Here is a 21253-nt window from a genome sequence, read left to right as displayed (position 1 = left end):
CGGCAGCCAAGTAATGCTGCTCAGATCTGCTCGCAATGTGGAGAGGTCAGGTGATTTGTGTGTTTGGGTTGAGCAGTGTTAGCTGTCTTTTTTTCTGCCAGTCTTTTTTCCAAAGTGAAATACCTTGAATAATCCCTTACAAATAGGTCCCCACACACAGTGGCGCTTAGGCGGGCACCTCTAGGAGTGCGTGCATCTGATGATGGCTGGAGGGAGGATAGGAGAGAGGCGAAGTCCAGCCCGGCCCATGCCTAGGTTAGGAATCCCGGACTTGGTACCAAGGCGGAGCCCAGAACCCGCGCGGGCGGGGAGCAGTAGAGAGAGCGGCCTCCCGTTGCCTAGAGGCGCCAGGCTGCACGTCCGCTCTGTCCGTGCCACGTCTCTATGGCAGTCCAACGGCCGTCCGGGGCGCGGAGCGGGATGAGCGCGGACGCGTCCGGCGGCGACGCCGCAGGGGTCGCGGCGCGGTCCGGGGCGGTCAGTCCCGGAGGGGATGGCTTCGCCCCGTCGGCGTTGGGGACCCAAGAGCAGTGAGTGTGGCGCAGGGCAGGGCGGGGTGAGCGGCGCTGCTCGGACTGGGCCCGGGTGTAGGAGATGAAGGGATGTAGCCTTGGGGGTCCCGGATGCTGGGGGGAACCTCGGGGGCGTGGCAGAAGGAAGCTTAAAGGGCAGTCTCGGCCGAGGATAAGGGGCTTTGGAGGGGTGGAATTCCGAGGGGCCTCCCGGGGGGCGGTTAAGAGGCAATTCAAAGGTGTGATATCTAAGGGGCTCGAGGCTTTCGGGACGCGCTCTGAAGATCTTGGGGAGGCCTTTTAGGAGTGTTGAACCTGAAGGGCATGCTTGGGGGAAGGGGGCGAGGGCAGGGCTGACGAACAAGGCTGGTGGGCGAGGGTAAGGGGGCGGGGGGGAGGAAGGGGAAGAGGGAAGAACTGTTGGCCAGGCTGCTGGAAAAGCTAAAGGGACGAGAATAGGGATGTGGGACCTGGGAGGGGTGGGATGTAGGATGACCTGAAGAGGGAGCGAGGAGGTAGTGGGGCATCTTGCGGTAGGAGAAAGTGATCTGACCTAAAACAGATGTTCAGTAATTATGAATTAATAGATGGGCGATTAACGTGGGGAAAGGTAAGGATGAGAGGTAGCTTGGAGGGGTGAGAGGGAGCAGGGATTCTAGGGAGATGAAGTGGAAGATGAATGAAGAGAAGGCAAAAGATGGGGGAAGCTGGATTTAAAAGGAGCAAATTTGAAAACTTAACCTTTAATTAGCGCTTATCTTTGCTGAGTTCCATTGTCGGTAACCACTGTATTCGTAGAAAATCTTTGTTTCTGCACATTTTAAACTGAAAAGTGCTGTATGTATTACACTATGCCTGTACAGTCAAGTTTTAAACTTGTGTTTTGAACTAAGGAATACTTGAACAAAACTCTTTTGTAATTTTTAAGCTAAAATATAGCATTTTTAGGTGTTAGGTATTGTTCTAAGTGCTTTATACGTGTAAATTTATTCTGCTTGTCTATGTCTTTCATTTTTTTAACATAAAACTGTTAAGAGATTGAGTTATGTGCACTTATTAATAACACTGATGTTTTAAACGTCTGTCATAAATATCTCTAACATATTAGAAACATACATTTAATTCATAATACAGTTTAATTAAAGAATCTTGCTTTGCATTTGATCATTTATGTAGTTGGGATGCTGTCTATGAGAGAGAACTGCGCACTTTCCAGGAATATGGAGATAGAGGAGAAATCTGGTGAGTTACACAAAATGCTAGAATTATGATTCAGAAGATCGTGTGTGTGCGTGTGTCTGTGTTTCTTTTAAGTGCTCATCCCAAAGAAAGACGACCTGAGCATCTTGGGAACCTTGGATTAATTCTGGCTTTAGTGGGTAGATTTAAAGAATCTCTTTTTTGTTTTTTAATGACCCAGATTTAAATTTGATGATTGTATTGGAAAATTACTCTCATCCTATAACTTTTAAAAACTTAAAAAATTTTTAATAAGCAATAAAAATTTGAGTCACCAATATGTATAAGTGTTAATGCTGATGTAGAATAACATTAATGAGTAATATATCAACTTTACCTATTCATTTTATTTTGGGATGTGTTTTTTCCTAAATAGTAGTAAAGATGAAGCTTAAGCAGTCAGATATTCTTACTTTCAAAAAAGATGTGATCGAGCATATTGAATAATCTGCTTAAAAGAAATATGGCTGTAATCTTTGCTCTATATTCCTCTGTTACTTGATTGACTGATTCTTTGTTTTTAATAGGTTTGGAGAAGAGAGTATGAATCGACTAATAAGGTGGATGCAGAAACACAAGATTCCGTTGGATGCTTCAGTGCTTGATATTGGAACTGGAAATGGTGTTTTCCTGGTTGAACTTGTTGGTACTTTTAGTATTCATGTGTTAAAGTCAGATTTTAAAATGAAATTAAAAAAATTTGCAGTTGAGTATACTAACCATCTAAAGTAGTAAAGCAGCCCTACCATTTACTTGAAAAGTCGCATGGTATGAAAGGGAGGCTGCATGGATTGTGAGAAAAAACTAAGTGAGAGGCCAGGGGATCTGAGTCCTAGTCTTGGCCTTCCTGTTATAGCCTTGACCTTGAGCAAACCACTTATTTTTTCTGGGCTTCAGTTCTTTCCTAAAGATTTTGGCTAGGTAATTTCTATTGATTTATTCTATCTCAAAACTGGAGAAATCTATATGTATAAAAGGAAAATGACTTTTGCACTTCCAGTAGGACATATATACCTTAGGTTTGAAAAGAGTATTTTACCCATGGAGTTGAGTTTTGGTACAGGTTCTATAACTGGCTATACTATCACTGTTGTGTGCCTATAATGTGTTTATTGCTGTGTTATGTGCTGTATAGGAAGTATGAGACTTAGGCTTCAGCCTAGATGGTTTTACTTTCTTAATTTATAGGTATATTTTCATAACCTTAAAATTTATTGAGTGACTACCATGTGCCAAGCCTCATGCTAGGCACTGGCAACATGAAAATTGAGACCTTGTGCTTGAGTTGTTCATAGTATAAGAGGATGTACTGGCATATAAATAAGCAATTAACGGCATAGCTTGATGTGTACAATAATAGATATATTGATTACAGAAGTCAGTGATTAACTTTGGGGAAGAGTTAAAGGTGCTAATATCCAAGTTAGGTGGAAATTGCAGGAGCAGAGTGTGGGGAGTGTGGCGGGGAGTGTGAAGAGGGGGAGAATTTCAGACAGTGGAAACTACCTGAAGGTGTGAAGGTTTGAAGGGGGATGGCATGTGCCGGGCCTGTGAATACTTTGGTAAATTAGAATGTCAAGTACATGTGTGGGGTAGACAGGCAAGGATTAGCTTAAAAGTAGAAGCTACATCATAGTATGCCATGCCTTAGAATTGAAGACATTACTTTTAGGCCATGGGGAGCCATGCAAAGGTGTCAAGCAGTGGAATAAGATTAGAAAAATGTGTAATAAACTTTTTGAAACATGGAGGTATATAGCATATGTACATTAAAGTGAACAGATCAAAAGAGTGTGGCCCAATTATCAGAGGGAACACACCTATGTAATTGGTCAACAGGAATATTAAAGATTCTTAAAGCTCCACTTGAACTCTACCAGTTCTCTCTGAATGACTTCCTCCGTCCTGTCTAAAGGTGACCACTATCCTCTCACCAGTAACCACAGGGAATTTTAACATAGATTTATCTGTTTTTGAATAGGTAAGTAGAAGTCTTCACTGTGTGTTCTTTTAGTGTCTTTCAGCATTCTGCGAGATTCGCTCAAGTTGTTGCAGTAGTTCATTCATTTCCATTGCTGTATGAGATTCCTTTATACGATTATACCACAGTTTTATTTATTCATTCTGCTTTTTACCCATAGTTTCTTTTGCATTTTAGTAGTTTACTTGTAGAGGCTAATGATAATGATTTATCCTTTGAGACGTAGTTTAACTGTAGATTCTTTTAGATTTTTTACGTATATTTATATGCACACTGCAAAATGACAGTTTTATTTCTTCCTTTCCAATCCTTCTTAACTTTCCCCCACCCGTGTTACACTGCTTAGGACCTCCCGTAGAATGCCGAAAAGAAGTGGGGCCAGCACTTCTTGTTATCAAATATTTTTTTTATCAAGATAATTATATAAATTTCTCATTTAGTCTGTTCATGTTGATGAATTACATTGGTCATTTTCAATGTTAAATATATTCCTGGATAAACCCAACATATGTATTACTGGATTCAGTTTGTTAATATTTTGTTTAGGAATTTTGCAACTTTGTCCATAAGAGAGATCATACCACATTTTTTCTTTCTTGTAGCGGCCTTGTCGGGTTTCGATATCAGGTTAAGCTGGCATCATTAAAAGAGAACCTGTTTTTTGACAGTTTGTGGACAATTGGTGTGTTGTTTTTTTTTTTCCCCTTAAATGTTTGGTAGAATTAACTGGTGAAGCCACCTAGATATGGAGTTGCTTATGGGAAGTTTTTCTCTTTTTTAATGTGAACTTATTAAATGAATTATAATATACATATTGAAAAGTGAGCAGGTCATAAGAGTATACATAGCTTTCACAGAATAAACACCTGTGTCACTCATCAACCTGATCAAAAAAGAGAACATTGTTAGCACCACAGAAGTCCCTTCGTGCCCCCTGCCACTCCTTCCCTTCTAAAGGTAGCCACTGTTATGACTTCTCTCATCGTATGTTAAGCTGTTTTTGATATTGGCTGTACTTGTTTCTCATTGTGGTTTTAATTAATATTTCCTTGATTACTAATGATCTTGAGCACTTTTCATGGGCTTACTTGTCATCTATATATCTTTTGGGAAATGTGTATTCAAATCTTTTGCCTATTTTTAGATTGGGTTGTTTACTTATTGTTAAGATTGGAGGATTCTTTCTGTATTCTGGGTATAAGTTCTTTGTTAGATATATGATTTGTAAATGTTTTCTCCTATCCTTTGCCTTGTTTTTTCAGTCAACAGTGTCTTCTGAAGAGCAGTTCTTGATTTTGATGAAGTCGAATTTATGAATTTTTTCTCATACAGATTGTGCTTTTGTTGTTACAGTAAAAGAACTCTGCCTAAGCCAGGGTCACATAGATCTGCTCCTGTGTTTTCTTTGAAAGTTTTAAAGTTTTACTTTTTATATTTAGATCTATAATTTGTTCTGAGTTAATTTTTGTGTAAGGTTTGACATACTGGTTGAATTCCTTTTTTCTTTTTTTTGCATATAAATGTCAAATTGTTCCATTTGTCATTTGTTGAAAGAGTATCCTTTCTCCATTATGTTGAGTTTTGCCTGCTTTTGACTTGATGTAAATGATATCATGGTATCGTTGCGCGTGCTCTTTTTCTCTTCCATCTGGCTTCTTTGGGTGAACATGGATTTGTGAGGTTTATTGATGTTTATTCATGTTGTGTGTAGCACTAGATTGCTTCATTTAATTGTGGAATGGTACCATACTATGTGAAAATAACCACAGTTTTCTTATTTATTGAGTTATTCACTCATACATTCATTCATTCTCCTGTTGATAGACATTTGGGCTGTTTTCCCACAGCCTAACAGTTTTCCAAAACGGTTCTTCTAGTCCGCACTCCTGCTGACAGTGTGAGAATTCCAGTTGCTCTACATCCTTGCCAACACCTGGTCTTTTCAGTATATGCAGTTTCAGTGATTTCGGTAGGTGTGCAGTAGTGTCTTGTGGTTTTATTCTCATTTCTTTGGTGACTGAAAATCTTGAGCACATTGTCATATGTTTTTTGGCTACTTGACTATTCTTTTTGGTGAAGCGTTTAAGTTTTTTTGCCCATTTAAAAAATTGGGTTGCCTGTCTTTTTCTTACTGGTTTATCGTAGTTTTTTATATTTCTGTATATATGATCTTTTAATTGCAAATACCTCGATCTAGTCTGTGGCTTGCCTTTTAACTTTTGAAATGTTATCTTTTGATGAATAGAAGTTTTTAATTTTATTAAAGTTTAACATATCATTTTAAAGAAATGATTAGTGCTTTTTGAGTATCTTTGCCTCCCCAGAGTCATAAAGATACTTTCCTATGTGTTCTAGAAGCTTTATTGTTTTCTTTTTCACATTTAGGACTCAATTAATTGTTGTGTGTGTTGTGTGGTAAAGGTTGATGTTTATTTTTTCCCTATGAATATCCAGATAACCCAGCACCAGCTATTGAAATATCCTTTCCCCCCATTGTACCTCTGTCCTGTCAAGTAATGGTGTATATTCAGGTTTGTTTCTGGTTCTGCTGTTCTGTTCCTTTGGGTTTTTTTTTTTTTAACCTTATGCCTGTGCCATATTGTCCTAATTACTGCAGCTTTATAAGTTTTCATATTTGGTTAATGTAAGTTCTCCAACTTTGATATTTCCTACTGCTTACTTGGTGGTGTTACTTAGCTCTTTGTGTACTTATTTAAATTTTAGACTCCTATCACTTTTCAGGAAAAAAACTCTCCTGGGATTTTGATTAGGATTGCATTGAATTTACAAATCAGTTTGAGGAGGATTTACATCTTTTCAGTATTGAGTCTCTGAATTCATGAATGTGACGTGTTATTCTTCACTTTCTCTCTAATATTTTATAATTTCCTCTGTAGAGATCTTATATCTTTTCGTAGATTGATTCCTAGATGTTTGTATTTTTGTTGTTATAATTGGTATTGTTATGCTTTTAAAATTTCATTTTTAAGTAGTTTACTGCTAGTATATAGAAGTACAACAAAGGCTTGGGGTAGCATTTGCTATTTACTGCTAGTATATAGAAGTACAACAAATTTTTATAATGATCTAGTATATAGAAGTACAACAAATTTTTATAATGATCTTATGTCTAGTAATTCATATATTAGTTCGAATAAGTCATAGATTTTTTTTTGGATTTTTTAGTGTATACAATAATGCCATGTGTAAATAATTTTATTTCTTCTATTCCAATCTCAATATCTTATTTCTTAAAATGCTGTGTACGATGTTGAATAGAAATCATGAAGGCTGATAGCCTTGTAACATTGCCTGTTATACAAGTAAAGCTATTAATATTTCACCATAAAATATTATGTAAGCTGTAGGTTTATAGTCTATCAGATTGTGTGTGTTCCTTTGTATTCCTAGTTGAGGTTTTAATCATAAATGAGTGTGGAATTTGATTAGTTGCTTTCTTTGCTATACATTGAGATGATCAGATGATTTTTCTTCTTGTTTCTGTTAATGTCAAATTCATTGATTTTGGGGGCATCTAAAATTTTTCTTTTTTTTTTAGGCGAGGCAGCCCTTGGTTGACCTCACAGATTTCAAGGACCTTGTCATCTTATAATCCTTTATTTTTTGTTTTTTATGCCTATAGCTCCTGGTCTCCCTAGGTGGTCTCCCATCCAAGTACTAACCAGGCCTGACCCTGCTTAGCTTCCGAGATCAGACAGGCTTGGCCGTAGACCTAAATTTTTTTAGTTGACATTTTTGTTGAGATAATTTTAGTGACCAACTTCCATTCCTGAAATAAACCAAGTTTGATCGTGGTGTGTTATCCTTTTCATGTGTTGTTAGATTTGAGTTGATAATATTTTCTTAGGATTTGTATAGCTTCATGAGAGATTTGCCAGTAATTTTCCTTACTTGCAATTTTCATGTAAGGTTTTCATATAATGTTTATGCTGGCCTCATATAATGATATGGGAAGTGTGTCTTTTTTTATTCTTTGGGAGAATTTGTGTAAATTGCCTTTGTTTCTTCCTTAAAATGTTTGGAAGACTTCATGGAGATAGCCTCTGGATGTGGAGATTTTTTTGTAGGGTTTGAGTCAGTTTTGTATTTTTTAAGAAATTTATCCATTTATCTAAATTTTAAAATTTTATTGGCATGAAGTTATTCATAATTTCTTGTTCAACTTTCAAAAATTAACATGTAAAATTGACCCTTTTATTACAGTTTTATGAATTTTACACATGCTGACATTCATATAATCATCATCACAAGATGTAGAATAGTTCCATCTGGAAAACTCTTATGCCATTCTATGTGGCCACACCTTTTCCACCAGGTAGCCATTGATCAGTTCTCTGTCACTACACTAGTTTTGTGTTTTTGAGACTGTTATATAAAACAGGATCATGCAGTACATAACCTTTTGAGACTGCCTGCTTTTGCTCAGCATATGCTTTTTGCGATTCATCCATATTTTTGCTTGTATTAATAGCCATTCCTTATTGCTGAGAAGCATTCTGCTGTATGGCTCTATCAGTTTGTTTATCCATTTCCTGTTGAAAGATGTTGGGTTGTTAATTTTGGCAATTATGAATAAAACTGCTATAATCATGTTCACAAAATTTTTTTGTGTGAACATGTTTATCTAGTGTAAATATATTTTCAACTTTATTAAAAACTTTCCAGCTATTTTTCTGAATGGATGTACCATTTTACATACATGAGCAATGTTTATGGTAGTTCTAGTTGGTCTGTATGCTTGCTGACACTTGGAATTGTCAATATTTTTCTGATACGTAAATAATGGCATCTAATCCTGGTTTTTGTATTTTCCCTCTGGCTAATGATGTTGAATGTATTTTCATGTACTTAATTGCTACTCGTAGATCTTTGGTGAAATTTCTGTTTGTCTTTTGCTTATTTTTGGATTGAATTGTGTGTTTTCTTACTGTTGAATTTCGAATGTTCTTTATATTTCTTGAATACAAATCTTTCTCTGATGTGTGATTGCAAATGTTTTCTCTCAGTCTGTAGCTTCTCTTTTCATCCTCTTAACAGATGAAAAGTAAAGTTTAGAGCAAAAGTTCATCATTTTGATGAAGTCAGTTTATTGAGTTTTTCTTTTATGGATTGTGCTTTTGGTGTCATGTCTAACAACTCGTCTTATCCCTTTTCTTTTTTCCCCCTAAAAGTTAGAAAGTTTTACTTTTTACATTTGGATTTATGATTCTTTTTGAATTAATTTTTGTATAAAATAAGAGGTTTAGGTTGAGATTTATTTATTTATTTGTTTGCGTATAGATGTCCATTTGTTCCAGTACCATTTATTGAAGAAAAGACTGTCCTTTTTTCATTGAATTGCCTTTTCACCTTTGTCAAAAATCAGTTGGCTATATTTGTGTGAATCTATTTCTGGACTCTCTGTTCTGTTTTATTGATGTCCTTTTGCCAACATCATGTTGTTTTGACTAATGTAGCTTTTTAGTGAATCTTAAAGTTAGGTAGTGTGATTCTTCCAACTTTATTCTTTTTCAAATGTTGTTTTAGCTTTTTTATTTCCTTTTTCAAATAAATTCTAGAATCAATTTGTATATATCTACAAAAGAATGCATGCTGAAAATTTGATTAGAATTGAGCTAAATCTATAATTTGAGGAGAATCGACACCTTTACTATCTTCAGTGCTTCAGTTCATGAACACGATGTGTCTCTTCATTTATTTAGGTGTTTCGTGATTTCTTTGATCAGCATTTTTTAGTTTTCAGTGTACATATCCTGTACATTTTTTTAGACTTATACATATATATATATATATATATATATATATATATATATATATATATATATATGTACACACACACACACACACACACACATTTGGAGAGGGTAGTATTTTAATTGATATTGCTTTGTGAAGTTTGATTTCTAATTGCTTATTGCTAGAAATATAGTTGCTTTTTGTATGTTGCCCTCGTATCCTGTTTTATTAGTTCTATGGGTGTTTTGGTGAATTTCCTTATGTAAACATGTCATTTGTGAATAGGGGCAGTTTTGTTTCTTCCTTTCCAATTTGTATGCCTTTTATTTCTTTTTCTTGTCTAATTAAACTAGGTCTTCCAATACAGTGTTTGACTAGGAGTGATGACAGGGCATTTCTGCCTTGTTCTGAGTTTAGGGGATAACTCTTCAATTTTTCACCATTGAAGTATGATGTTAGCTGTAGGATTTTTTTTAGATGCCCTTTATCAGGTTGAAATATTTCCCTTCTATTTCTAGAATGGATGTTGAATTTTGTAAATTAAAAAAAATATTTTTACATCAAGGAATATAATCATGAGCTTTTTCTCTTTTTGGCTATCAGTATATAGATAGTGGGTTATATAGATTGATTTTAGTTATTGAACCAGCATTGCATTCCTGAAATAAGCTCCATTTGGTCTTTTTTATACATTGCTGGATTCAATTTGTTAATATTTTGTTGAGAACTTTTAACAGCTAAGTTCTTGGGGGATATTGGTCTGTAGTTTTCGTTTATTGTATTGTCTCTTCTGAACATTTCATATAAATAGAATCATACAGTAGGTAGCCTGTCGAGTCTGGCTTCCTTCACTTAACAATGTTCTCAAAGTTCTTCCATGTTATAGCATGTGACCAGTACTTCATACCTTTTTTTTGGTCAAATATTCCATTGCGTGGCTATACCACATTTTGTTTATCTGTTCATCAGTGGACATTTAGGTTTCTAATTTTGGGCTGTTATGAAAAATGCTGCTGTGAAAATTCATATACAAGGTTTTGTGTAGATTTATGTTTTCATTTCTCTTGGGTATATACCTCGGGTCATATGGTTGCCTATGTTTAATGTTTTGAGGAACTGCTAGGCTGTTTTCATGGTGTCTGTACCATCATACATTTTTACCAGTACAGTAGGAGATTTCCCGTGTCTCCATATTCTTACGAACACTTTGCATTATCTGTCTTTTTGATTACAGCCATCCAAGTAGGGGTAAAGTTCAATTTTTGTATTAGTTTTTGTATGATATACCTTTTTCCATTTTTTACTTTTAACCTGCCTGTATTATTATATTTGAAGTGAATTTCTTGTGGTTAGCATACAGTTGGGTCATGTTTTTATCCATTCTTACAATCTCTACCTTTTAATTGGTGCATTTTGAACATTTACATTCAATGTAACTATAAATAGGTTGATTTAGGTTTATTTACCATTTTATTATTTACTTTCTCTTTATTAGCTCAGTTTTTTATTCCTTTTCTCCTTTCTTGCTTCTTTTGTTTTATTTGAACATTTTTTATTATTCCATTTTAGACATATCTATTTCTATATATGTATTTTTATAGCTTTTTTAGTGATTGCTGTAAAGATTTGAGTATATTTACATATGGCTTTTTTATTGTTTGCTGTGCAGATTACAATAAACATTCTTTTCACAGTCTACTTAGAAGCAATGCTTTACTGTTTCAAGTGGAATGTAGAAAACCTTACCACGTGTGGGTTTTTTTTATCTTCCCCACTTTATATTGCAGTTATCTGAAATATTACCTTTCTGGACATTGAAAATCTATCTGGATAATGCTATAATTTTTCCTTTTAAGCATTAAACATATTTTAAAGAACTCAGGAGGAAAATAATAGTTAATTGTATTTACGCAGATGTTTACTTTTGCTGCTCTTCCTTCCTCCCTTATCTTTTAAGCTTGTTTGTTTTGGTGTTATTTCTGTTCTGTGTAAATAACTTTCTTTAGGAATTATTTTTGAGAGGTTTTCTTGGCAATAAATTTTCTTAGTATTTCTTCATCTGACAATGTCTTTATTTCGCCTTTATTCCTAGGAGGTGTTTTTGCAGAATATAGAGTTCTTAACTGTTCTTTTCTTTCAGTACTTTAAATATGTTATATCACTTCTTTCTGACATCCATGATTTCTGATAAGAAATCTGCAGTCATTTGAACTGTTGTGTTTCTATAGGTAATGCACCATTTTTCTGAATGCTTTCAAGATTTTTCCTGTGTCTTAGTTTTTAGCAATTTGCTTATGATGTACTGCTGCTTAAATTTCCATGTGCTTATCCTGTTTGGGGTTCACCGAGCTTTTCGAATCTGAGAACTCATGTCTTTTGTCAAATTTAGGATATTTTAAAACTTCGTTTCTTTAAAAATATTTTCTGTACCACACTCTTCTTTCTTTTTGGTAGTCTTATGTATCAAAGTTAGACCTTTTTGTATTCCATAGGTCCCAGAGGCTCTGTTCATTTTTTCCTATTTTCCTTTTTGTTGTTCAGGTTTGATAGTTTCTACCGATATGTCTTCAAGTTCACAGACTTTTCTTAGGTCATTTTCATTCTGCTATTGAATCCATATATTGGTCAATAATCTCTTAAGGCTCTTTTAAGTTCTCTCACATATTTTCTTTATTTACCTTTGTGATTTATTTGTGGTAGAAGGCAGTATATTAGTCCTAAATTAGGTCATCTAACCTCTATAGTATCATTTAACATGTTTTCCTTGTATTTTCTGTAGGTTGGAAGTTAGATCTAGAATAAGGGTCAGTAAACTACAGTTTGTGAGTCAAATCTGGGTTTCCCCTGTTTTTATAAATATTTATTGGCATACAGCCACACACATTTACATAATACCTGTGGCTGTGTATGTGCTGCAGTGGCAGAACTGAGTAGTTATGACAGGGACTCTAGGGCTGCAAAGCCTAAAATATTTATGCTGTTTTTTTTTTTTTTTAAAGAAAATGAGTGCTCTGATCGTGAGTTTTATTCGATTTTTTTTAAACAAGTATACTTAATAAGTGGAGGTATATATTTGACTATGTGGCACACAACGAAAGGTTGTCCATCTTTTTTTTAATGACCATTGCTTGTAGTGAGTACTTTTTCAGTGATCATCCACATTTTTGATGCATAAATATGTATTTTTTTGCCGGGTATATAATTTTAGATTGGACTTTTTCTTTCACTGTCCTTGGCTTTCATTCTTTATGACTCATGGCTAGTTGTCAGTCATATTGTTGGTCTTTCGTAGGTAATTTCTCACCCTGTATTCCTCACTCTTCATTCCTACTCCCTGGATGCTTTTGAGATTTTTCTGGTTTTGATTTCATCAGATCTATTATACTTTACTGGTTTTGTTTCTTTCATGCCTTAGCCCTACAGTACTTCTTGAATCTATGTTGGGGTCCTTCATTGGTACTAGAAAATTCTAGCATTATACAATTTTCTCTTCTGCCCCATTCTCATTTTCTCTTCTAAGATTCGTGTTATATGTGTTAGATATTATACTTTGTGCCGTATTATGTCTTTTATGTTTTTACTGTTTTTGATTTTCTATCTTTTCATCATTCTGTGCTTAACAGAGTTATTTTCTTCTGACCTTTCTTCCAATTTACTCTTTTTTATTTCTATGTCTAATCTGTTATCAAGTCCACCTTTCACTTTCTTTAATTATTGCATTTTTCATTTATGTTATTTGTTTGGGTCTTTGTTATAGTTTTCAATTCTCTGCCAAATCCTCCAAATTGTTATTCATTTCAGTTGTTTTAAAAATCTGTTTATTATTGTTTGGATCTTCTGTGGGTCTTTTTCTAATTTCAGGTTTTCCCCTTAGTTTTTGGTTATTTATTGTTTCCTTGAATGTCTTTTTATTTTTCACTGAGTGCCAGAAATTAAACATGAAAGATATTGGGAGATATTTTGAGGCTTTGGATGATTGTTCTATAAACCTAAAATATCTACATATGATTTTTATAAGTTCTATTAGAAGAATAAACATGGGAGAAGAGAGAATTGGTAAGAGTCAATTAATAGAATCATCCTGTGTTCTAGGTCTGATAAAGAAGGAATTAAGGGGAAAAGGTGAAAAAAATGAAGACCTTAGAGTATATGGAAACAGCTTGGAAGAGTAGGAAGTTGGCATCAAAGAAGAGATATTAGACCTTAAGATTACAGATAATCAAAGGGAACAAAATGCTTTATGGAAATAATTGATATGTTACTTGACTTTAGATTAGGAGTCAGTCACAGGGCTGAAAAGTCTGGGTAAGTCTTGATGGAGTCGGAGTAGGTTAAATTTTGAAGGAAGTAATCATTAGGTACATCGTAAAGAGCAGGAAGAGAATTTCAGGCTATGCTGTGCGTTGCAGCTTCTTTTCTTCTTTAGAATTCCTTTGAGATTACCTTGAGCCTGATTCGTCTGAGATGTACAGCATAGTTAGGGGTCAGGGTGAAGAACAGAAGCCATCGTGCTTTGCCACGGGGACCGCACACCCTTACGTTCCCATGACTAGTGAATGGCTGGGACTGCAGCTTCAGTCTCAAAGCTCTTAAGTCCAGTGAGCTTCCTTTAACCCTTTAGGGGCATTAATACCTGCTTAACCTACCTCACAGGTTTTATTTTTAAATATCTCTTGGAATGTATGAAATTACTTCAAAAACAAAAATACTTAGCATATGTAAGGAGATTGATAATCATATGGCTGTTGGAGAGTTGCATCCTTAATTATTGAAGGAAAAATGTTAAATCAGGAACTTATTACATATACATTTAATTTATTCATATAACTTAATTGTGTTAAGTAAAATTTATGACAGATTTTTGTGTGAATTAGCATATCAACATCAGCAGTTAATACTACATTTTTCTGCTTGAGGGCAGAAATATTATGCATATAAGTATTCTCATCTTTGAGAAAATGAATTTCCTTTTGAAAAAGAAATCAATTATAAAAGCAGTGAATTGTCACATTATATAAATTTAAACTTTTAGTTTCTATTGTGATTCTGCAATAAAATTTAAGGTTGTGATTATTGGATGGTATATGTTACTTGATCTATTAAAAAAAAGTGAAACAGCCCCAGTCCTAAAGGGATATTTTATTTCATAGGCAAAACAGTATATTAAAACTTTTTAAAACTAAAATATAAAATTCTCTGTCTCTAGGCAAAATTTGGTTTTTCTAATATTACTGGAATCGATTACTCTCCTTCTGCAATACAGCTTTCTGGAAGTATTATAGAGAAAGAAGGTTTATCTAACATTAAATTGAAGGTAACTTATTTACATTACTATAACACTTTTATTTCTAATATAAGTTATAAAGTTTAAATGTTTCTAAAGTATATATTAATTTGCTGACATCATCTGAACTCATACAAACTAAGGATCAATCATAAGTAATCCAAAATGAAACATTTTTAGGTAACTATTAAAATTTTGTGTCTTGTCAGCTTGGAGAAGTTATTATTTTTTTTCTTAGGCTTGTGTAAGTGTGTTCATTTCCTCCACCTGCCTCTGGTGATGCAGACAGATACAAATAATAGCTAACTTTGGGTTAACTAGATCAAAAAGTTGTAAATGCCTGAAGTGATAATACCACAAATAATAACTAACTTTGGGTTAACTAAATCAAAAAGTTGTAAATGCCTAAAGTGATAAATTAGTTTATTTTTGTGATCTGTAAGGAGATGATGTCTCTTGCATTTATATTTCTAGCTTAGGCTTCTCCTCCTCTAGATTTATATAAAAACTATATTTTATATAGTTTGTCAGCAATTTATATAGATGTCAGCAAATTAATATATACTTTATAAAACTATATTTTATATAGTTTTTATATAGTTCCCCTTAGATAGCTGATAGTCTCTCAATCCAAAATGAAACTCCCGGTTTCCTCCTTAAACCCTCATCTCCCACCTATTCCCCATGTCTGTTAATGAGATCACCATTCATTCACCAGTGACATTCACCCAAACCCAAGAAGTCATCCTTGATCCTTCTCTTTCCTTTAAATCTTATATCCATTTGTGTTGGTTTTATTTTGAAAGCATAGGAGGAACATGATCATTCCTTGATATCACTACTACCTCCCAAGTCCAAGCCACCACCCTTTCCTGCCTAGACAGCTGCAGTAGCCTCTTACTTGGCCTCCCATTCCCACTCTTCCCACTCCCACGTCCATTACCACAGGGCAGTCAGACTTCTCTCTTTTAAAATGTGAATCAGCTCCTGGGACTACCTTGCTCACCTGCCTCCAAGGGCTTCCGCACTGCATCCAGAGTGGAATCTGAACCCACCCAGCCTTACGGAGCCTTCGTTGCTTTCCTCTCGCCCTCTCTGTCACGAACGCTGCAGTTACACGGCTTGCTTTCTGTCCCTGACACACGTCAAGCCTGTTGTTCTCCAGTCTCTGTGCTGTTCTCAGCATGAAGCAGTCAGTCTCGCCTCAGATCTTAGCCTGTTTGGCCATCCTCATCTGTCAGATCTCTGCTCAGACGTTACCGTCGTAGGCCTTTTCTGATTACCTTTCTAAGACTTTTCTCTTCCCAGTCACTGTCTTCATTATTCTGTTTTTATTTTCTTCATAGCACTTTATCTGAGATTATTTGTTTAGCTGATTTATTATTTGCTTCTCCCTTTAGAGAATACACGATACAACTGTTATATTGCCGTTATATTATTGGAGCCTGAAAAGTCCCTGCATATAATAGGTGTCTACAAAATATTTGTTGAATAAATGTGTACTTTCACACAGGCTTTTAGGATAGGAACTCTTCCAAACTATGCTCTTGAGAGCGGTAGGCATGATTTACTTCCGGTGTGATGAGTACTAGGGTGTGGGGAAGGGGGAAACACACGTTCCAGTGGATGTGAATGTAAGAGCCACCTCGATGAGAGATTTTCAGATAATACACTGTTTACGGTTACTTTATTAAGTTCATGTGAATAATCATCAGCTAATTGTGTACTTTCTCAAGGTAGCGTTTCAGAATTAATATTATTGGCAAATTATTTTGACTTTTATGAAATTGAGGCAGCGAACTATTTCAGATTGTTATAATGTTATCAGTAGGTTATTGAAAATGCGTGAAAAAAGAAAAATGAATGAGATGCTGATGTATGACTTTCTAAATTCTAAAGTGAATGATATTTATAAAGTTAAGTAATTGCAGTGTAAACAGTCTTTGATTTCTCATTCATTACATCAGTCGCTTTGTAAGCTGCTGAGTCAATGCAAAAGAACTGTTATCCGCCTCATTTATTCAGATCACACAACGAGTAATGTCAGGTGAGAATCATCTAATTTCCAGTGACCCGTTTGAGTTCCAGATAATTTTTGCCGTTTTTAAGAATAGATCAAATACTCTGCTTTTTGACAGAAAGAACTTTTCCATAAGCCAGGCCTGTGAGCTCTGTTACGTGCCGGTATTGTTAGGCAGCACACCTGGCTTTGATTTGTTTCCTAATTTGTAGAGATTTGGAATGTCCAGGAAACTCTGTCAGTCTTACTAATCTTAGCTTTAATGATCTTGGAATGAAGCACATAAAATTAGCTATAAAGTTGAAAATATGTTTATTACATGTAAAATGCCATCGTAATGAATGGCTCCTTTTATCTATAACTTTTTACAGATTGTCGCTTAAATTCAGTAAAGATCGTGTGTTAATTGTTCTCACATAGACATTGATTTTTAATATAGGTAGAAGACTTTTTGAATCTTTCCACAAAGCTGTCTGGATTTCATGTTTGCATTGACAAAGGGACATTTGATGCCATAAGCCTTAATCCTGACGGGGCAGCTGAGAAGAGGAAGCAGTATGTGAAATCTCTCTCCAGGGTGTTGAATGTGAAAGGCTTTTTTCTAATAACCTCATGTAATTGGACCAAGGAGGAGTTGCTAGATGAATTCAGTGAAGGTAACTGGCTATATGTTGTTTAAATGTGCACCTACCTCAGGTTTAATGCACTTAAGTAGGTATTTTTTTCTTGGTGTTATGTAGTGTTTTACTTTCCTGTTTGTAGGAATTGTCTGCTTTTCATCTCTATTAATATCCTTTGTAATACTTTTTACTGTATATGCAAAGCTCAAAGAAATAATATTGGTTGAGATCCAAATTCCTTTTTAAAAATTTCCAAGAAATCCTGGCAGTTAAGTACTAAAATTTATGAGTCTATAAAAATTAAGTTCATTTAAACTGTATAATCTATTAGAGAATCAAACAAAGAAAATGCATATATTGTGCTTTTGACTTTAGTGCACAGTATATACTAGTAATCAGTAATAGTAGTAACCAGTAATAATGCAAATGTGAAAGTAGTATTTTTTAAAGTCTTATAGGATGAGAATTTTAATTATTTTCCCCCTCTTTAATCCCCTCCTACTTCCACCCATGACCTATGGATGTTGCTGTCTCTTTTTTTTAAGAGCTGGATCTCTGAAGGCGGGGCGTCTCTCCCCCCACGCTTGCGGCATGCATCCGGCGCACTCGGGGCCTGGCGCACCCGGGGCCTGGCCCGTGGCTCCACCTGGGGCACGAACCCAGGACCTTCTGCGTGTAAAGCAGACATGCTAACTGCTACGCTATGGAGCCGCTCCCGAGAATTTTAATTTTATAGATACTTCATCTTGCTAGTGGTCATTTAGATATTTAGGATTTGTCTTTTCAGTGTATATGGAACGATTCACTGCACAAAAACAAAATGTAGGGGCTCGATAATAGAAATTCTATTCTTGAGGAAATCTCTACCTTTTTCAAGATTTTTGGTGCCAAGACAGGATCCTCTTCTGTGCCATGAGTAAAATATAATAGGTGCTGTGTCTACACAGTGAGGAATTTGTGAGAATTGAGAATCGATAATCTGTACACACATAGTTTGAGTTCTTTGCCATACTGTTCCTCGCATGTTTTAAGGAACATTCTACCTGCCAGTTTATTTGTGCAGTGTACAGGCATTTCTGGGAAAGTATTTTGAGAATTTATAACTAGATATTTGCTTGTTTTTTCCTTAGAATCCTTTTCAGATTAGGATTAAGTTATTTAAAGGACTGAGAGGAATTTTCAGGGTGGAGTGTTGATAAATGATATGGTACTAAATTTGTGGTTAAATTTTGAACTTCACTTGTCGCAAGCTGATGGGAAATGAATTTATAACCATACTGCATATATTTTATCTTAGTTTGTTTTTTTGCTGGTAATAAGGGACCAGGCAGTAGGAGGGAGAACCCTTAACACACGCCCTTTTGTGTGCATGCAGTGGCTTTGGCAGGTTACAGAATGTAAAACCTGAAGAGTTTGAGGCTTGAAATGGGAGCCTGGGGCTTCATTACTGTTGCCTCTGGAAAACTGGAATTATATGTGATTTATTGTCTTTTATTTCATGCCATTAATTTTATTATCTTCCATGTTAAATTTGTTTCCTTTAGAACTGTCGAGGCCCCATGTCAATAGTCTTTCCTTCTTCCTGAAGCTTGACACTTTTAATAAATGCTCAGAGTTGCACTGCATAGAGCAAGTTCCTTTCCTGGTTTTTAAATACAGGTGTTCTCTCTTACTCCTGGAACCACCAGACAAAAACATATTTGTCTGTCTTTGATAATGAAGAACAGACTTTAGCCTGGTAAAGAGTGCTTAAAAATGTGTCTGTGTCTGAGAACTACTGAGTAAATTCTTTGACTCATGTTCAGTTTTAGAGCTTAAAACAATTTAAATAAGTGAAAAGTTACGGCAAGGAATGGTAAAGAAATAATTCCATACACTAGGATACTTTGAGGCATGCCTCTCTTAGAGTGGTTTTTGGAGTTAGGCACAGGACGCTGACAGAGTACACTGCCACGCATCCCTGCTGAGGGTCTTGTCACTATCGTCTCAAGATTGGCTTCCATGGTCTCTTTTGCATAGAATAAAGCTCACTTCACCAATCTGTTAAGGTTCATTGCTTCTTTCCTTGTCTGAAACATAAGTATTCGTGAAACTGTTGAAATGAAGCTTGCACTTTTCCTTTATAGCCCCTTTTGTATAAACATTTTGTGTTGTCATATGTTTTGGTGAGGATTACTTGAAACATTTGCCAGATATTAGGGTGTTCTCATTTGACGTCCAAGGAACTTGACTTTCTTACAACTACTGAATTAAACTGCCAAATCCTATTTTACTGCAAAAGTAATCCAGATTCATTATGAAAAATATTGAAAAATGTCAACCCCAACACATAAGCATAGAGATTAAAATAATTAAAATCATTTGTTATCTTATCTCTGGAATACAACCATTTTTAATATTTTAGTGTATTATCTGTTGAAATGTAATAATTTCAGTTCTGTAGAGGTAGTCCAGGGAGTTAAAAAATTAGTAGTAGAAAATTCACAGTTTCATTTTCTCTTGAAAATTTTTGTGATGACATATTTTAAGCATAAGTAAAATTTCAGAAACAAATATGGGTGTTGTACCCATGTACCCACCACAATGGCTCCATTTTTCAGGTTAAAATATATTGTGTTATTAAAAGACCTTTCTTTTGGAAAACTTTTCTATGATCAGTTTTTAATGAACAGTTAGCATTTAGTTATTTGTTAAGATTTAGTGGTTTGATTAAGAATATGAATTAGAATGTATAATGAAAGTATGAAAGACCAAGTGATGAAATAATACATATCCCTTTTAACAGTTTTTTCTGTTTACAAGAGTTATTTGAGCCTCAAGCTCAAAGCATAGAAAGTTAGAAAATGTAGACACCCCCTAAAGGAAAAAAAATTCCCAAACTAAAAGTCCATTACTGTGGGAAACATGGTTAATAACGGTGACCTTCTAGCCTTATCTTATTTTTTAAAACAAAATAATAAAACATTTCCATTTTATTTTATAGTTTAGGAAAACGCCACATTATCTCATTTTGATCTTTACAGAATTGCTGTAAGTTAGATGGGGCATTGGTATCTGTAACATCCTTGTGTAGGAACTGAGGATCCTGGTTAAGGTCACTTGACTGGCATATCTTTCACCTAGTAAGTGGTAGAGCTGGGACTTGAACCCAGGACTTTCGAATACAAGTTATTTATTTATTTTTAAACCACACTATTTTACTTTGAAGGTTACTAGTTCCTTGTCTTCCCAGATCCTTCATTAGTTCAGTTTGAGTTTTGCTCTTTGGTTACAAATTCTTTTATTGTGGTAAAATATACATACCATCAAATTTTCCATCTAATCATTTTTTAGTGCACAGTTCTGTGGCTTTAAGTACATTCACATTGTTGTGCAACCGTCACCACCAGCCATCTCCAGAACTTTTCATTTTACAGATTTATTGTTACTTCCGCGTTATTAACCTTTCTGTATTAAGTGCTTTCGTATGTGATGGGGTCAGCGGCGTTGCTGCATACAAAGCCCTCAGCAGTGCCTGGTACCTGGTGGGAACATGATGGCCGCTTCCCACCAACGAGCTGGTGGAGGAGGCCCAAGGAGGTGCAGGGGTGCAGAGGTGGTAAACGGGGCGGGGAGGAAACGGGGCATGGATGGAAAGAAGGCCTCTTTTCTGCAGTTCGTTTTTGGTCTTGTCTGTTTCTTGTTCAGTTCACAGTGTTTTGGGGTGCACACATTATGTGCAAGTACAGTAGAATTGAAAAATAGAATTCAGTCACAAATCAGAGTTTGGAATCACATAGTTTTATAAAGGGTTCAAAAGTATATTGTTAATACAATGTTTCTTAACAGTGAGATCTAATC

General features: G+C 35.4%; 1 protein-coding gene across 7 annotated transcripts in view; it reads left to right on the top strand.

Annotated features, from left to right (window-relative positions):
• Window positions 1-368: 368 nt before the first annotated feature.
• EEF1AKMT2 (EEF1A lysine methyltransferase 2) overlaps window positions 369-21253 on the top strand; it is a 31195-nt gene continuing 10310 nt past the window's right edge. For 3 of the 7 annotated variants that reach the window (XR_002781629.1, XR_002781628.1, XM_011365460.2), the window contains exons 1-5: window positions 372-530; window positions 1689-1754; window positions 2279-2393; window positions 14696-14803; window positions 17233-17449. Coding sequence is in view for 5 of the 7 variants with exons in the window: in XM_011365460.2 (XP_011363762.1) it covers window positions 385-530; window positions 1689-1754; window positions 2279-2393; window positions 14696-14803; window positions 17233-17449 (652 nt within the window). In the remaining 2 variants the exon portion in view is untranslated. Of the gene's footprint in view, window positions 531-1688; window positions 1755-2278; window positions 2398-14695; window positions 14804-17232; window positions 17450-21253 lie in introns of all 7 variants that reach the window. The other 4 variants (XM_011365461.2, XM_023533779.1, XM_023533780.1 and 1 more) reach the window with 4 other exon arrangements.

This window comes from Pteropus vampyrus, unplaced genomic scaffold, assembly GCF_000151845.1.
Source record: "Pteropus vampyrus isolate Shadow unplaced genomic scaffold, Pvam_2.0 Scaffold111, whole genome shotgun sequence".
Classification (NCBI taxonomy): domain Eukaryota; kingdom Metazoa; phylum Chordata; class Mammalia; order Chiroptera; family Pteropodidae; genus Pteropus; species Pteropus vampyrus.
Note: the sequence above shows the minus strand (reverse complement) of the source record. Positions and strands in the feature narration are given on the sequence as shown.